Genomic DNA, 2,818 nt, shown 5'->3' on the forward strand with positions numbered 1-2,818 from the left:
CACCCAAAAAAAAATCTAATATTATTATTTATTATGGCCCTAATTGGTTTTGCATTGCGCCTGAGCCACTTGTACCAAATGTATCGTAGATTGTACCAAAATTTTGACACTGAATAACCTATTTATGGCTTCGTTAGTATCCGTATAAGGTAATTGTCAAATAAAAAAAACGTCATACTCACAGGACAACGGTACCTCCTCAAGACCTGAAGGACCATTTTAGGCGCCGTGTCCTAGAACCTAGACCGCATTTGTTTATAAATATAAAATTGTATTTGGCAGATAAGATATAAACAAAGATATTGTATTAAAAAGATATTGTGTATGTTTGGATTACAGTTTGCAAACGGAAATTTGTATAAAATTGATTTTGTAAAATTAATTTTGATGAAAAGTGAGTTGGTATTAACGTGATTTATGTTTGGTAATTTTTATTTAAAATAGATTATTATAAATTAAATATTGTTTGGATTACATTATTTAAAATCACTTTTAGACGGAAAATTACAGACAATGGATGAACGTTCTTTTTGTTGAATTTGACCTAACTTGTATGACTTGAAAACTAAAATGATTTATATGCGTAATACTTTTGCTTATTTTTATTTAATTTTCTACTATGTCCGAATATGCATTTTATTTTGGTATAAGGTTGTTCAGCTTAAATTATTCATCTATCCAAAATACACCAAATTGTTTCTGCACGTACTGCGGTACGGTGCCTCCCTAAGGTACAAGCGAATCCTATTTCTCGAATCGCTAATTAGGTTTGAGTAGCTTCCTCAAGCCACTCTCCGTAGTTCTTAACAATCAACAAGTGTAGGAGTGGGAGCAAATTAAAAACCAGCTTGTGGTCGTTCGGCCACATGGCCACAACTGAACTGAACACACATTTGATGTATGACATGCTATATATTGATGTTGACTTCTAATGAAATTAGATGTGATGAGAACATTAAAACTTCGATGGAATTAAGGAACTATTATTTGTATATGTGAGAAATAAAGTCTATCCAAAGTAGAGAACAATGAAGAAAGAAGAAGAAAATGAATGTTAACTATTACTATCACTCTTCTACAGTAAATTGAAGAGTCTTATTTATACATGAATTCTAGAAGCTACTAACTCTAGTTTCAAAAGTAACTAATGTGGTTAATTATTTTTCCTTTATATATGCTATTATCCCCCCACAAACTCATGGTGGTTTGAATGCCAACCTGAGTTTGCTTTTAAACTTGTTAAAGCTGGCTAATGACAGAGGCTTTGTTAAAACATCTGCCACTTGTTCAGTTGATGGAATATGTGTGACAGCAATAGAGCCTTTGATCACCTTGTCCAGAATAAAGTAGAGATCTAACTCAAAGTGTTTAGTCCGATTATGTAGGATTGGATTATATGCAAGCAACACAGCTGAAATATTGTCACAAAATACAGTGGGGGAAGCTGGGCAAGGCTGATGCAATTCAGCCAGAAGATTTTGAATCCAAATGAGTTCCATGAACACTGCTGCCAGGGCTCTATATTCAGCCTCAGTTGAGCTTCGACTGACCGTGGGTTGTTTGCTGCTTTTCCAAGACACCAGATTTGAACTATAGTACACACAAAATCCAGTTGTAGATTTTCTATCATCAAGATCACTTGCCCAATCTGAGTCAGAAAAAGCAGAAAAACGTAAATCAGTGCATCTATGAAATTGCAATTTGAGCTCAGCAGTACCTGCCAAGTATCTCAGGACTCGTTTAACTGCAACCCAATGTTCTTGGCAGGGGTTGGACATAAATTGACTCAATTTGTTCACTGAAAAACTGATATCAGGTCGTGTAATTGTTGCATACTGCAACCCGCCCACTATGGAGCGATATAAAGTTGGATTTTCAAAAGGAGTTCCAGCATTGGCAATCAATCTAAGAGAGCTTATCATTGGAGTCATACTTGGTTTGGATTCATTCATGCCAGCACGTGTTAGAAGGTTATGTATATATTTAGTTTGGTTCAAAGAAATTAAGGAAGAGGAATGTGTTATAACTTCTATACCTAAGAAAAAGTTGAGCTCACCTAAATCTTTCAATAAAAAGGTAGAATGAAGTTTGCTAAGAACAATTTTTATTTCAGATTCGTTATCTCCAGTGACAAGCATATCATCAACATAAATAAGAACATAAATAGTAGAATTAGAAGTATATCTAATAAATAGGGAAGGATCAGATTTTGTTACTGTAAAACCAAAAGATTGAAGGGTGGAAGTAATTGTTAAGTACCAAGCCCTTGGGGCTTGTTTAAGGCCATAGATGGCTTTATTTAATTTGCATACAAGTTTAGGATTAGAGTGACAGAAACCTGGAGGTTGGGACATAAACACAGTTTCATGAAGAGTTCCATTTAGAAATGCATTGTGAAAATCATATTGTTGAATTTTCCAACCTTTTGATAAAGCAATGGTTTAAATCATCCTAATTGTAACTGGTTTTATAACAGGTGAAAAAATTTGATCAAAATCAATTCCAGCAGTTTGAAGAAAACCCTTTGCAACCAACCTAGCTTTATGTCTTATGATCTCACCTTTTGCATTCTTTTTAACAGCAAATATCCACTTACAACCAACTACTTTTTCATTTTCAGGTAATTCAACTAAGGACCATGTATCATGATATAATAGTGCTTTATATTCTGTGAGCATAGCATCTCTCCATAAGAGATTGTGGAGAGCACTTTGAATACTTTTAGGCAATAAATCAAAATTAGAAGAGACTGAGAATTTTGCTACCTGAAGAGCTTTTGGAGTTCTATTACCTGTCTTGGACCTTGTCTGCATTGGAT

At 34.3% G+C, this 2,818-nt stretch overlaps 1 protein-coding gene across 1 annotated transcript; it reads right to left on the reverse strand.

The window, feature by feature from the left end:
• LOC107632866 (uncharacterized mitochondrial protein AtMg00810-like) lies at nt 1,197-1,931 on the reverse strand. The gene has a single exon (XM_016336507.1). It carries the CDS (start codon nt 1,929-1,931, stop codon nt 1,197-1,199), a length of 735 nt encoding a protein of 244 aa, XP_016191993.1.

The sequence above is a fragment of the Arachis ipaensis genome, chromosome B03, assembly GCF_000816755.2.
Source record: "Arachis ipaensis cultivar K30076 chromosome B03, Araip1.1, whole genome shotgun sequence".
NCBI classification, from domain to species: domain Eukaryota; kingdom Viridiplantae; phylum Streptophyta; class Magnoliopsida; order Fabales; family Fabaceae; genus Arachis; species Arachis ipaensis.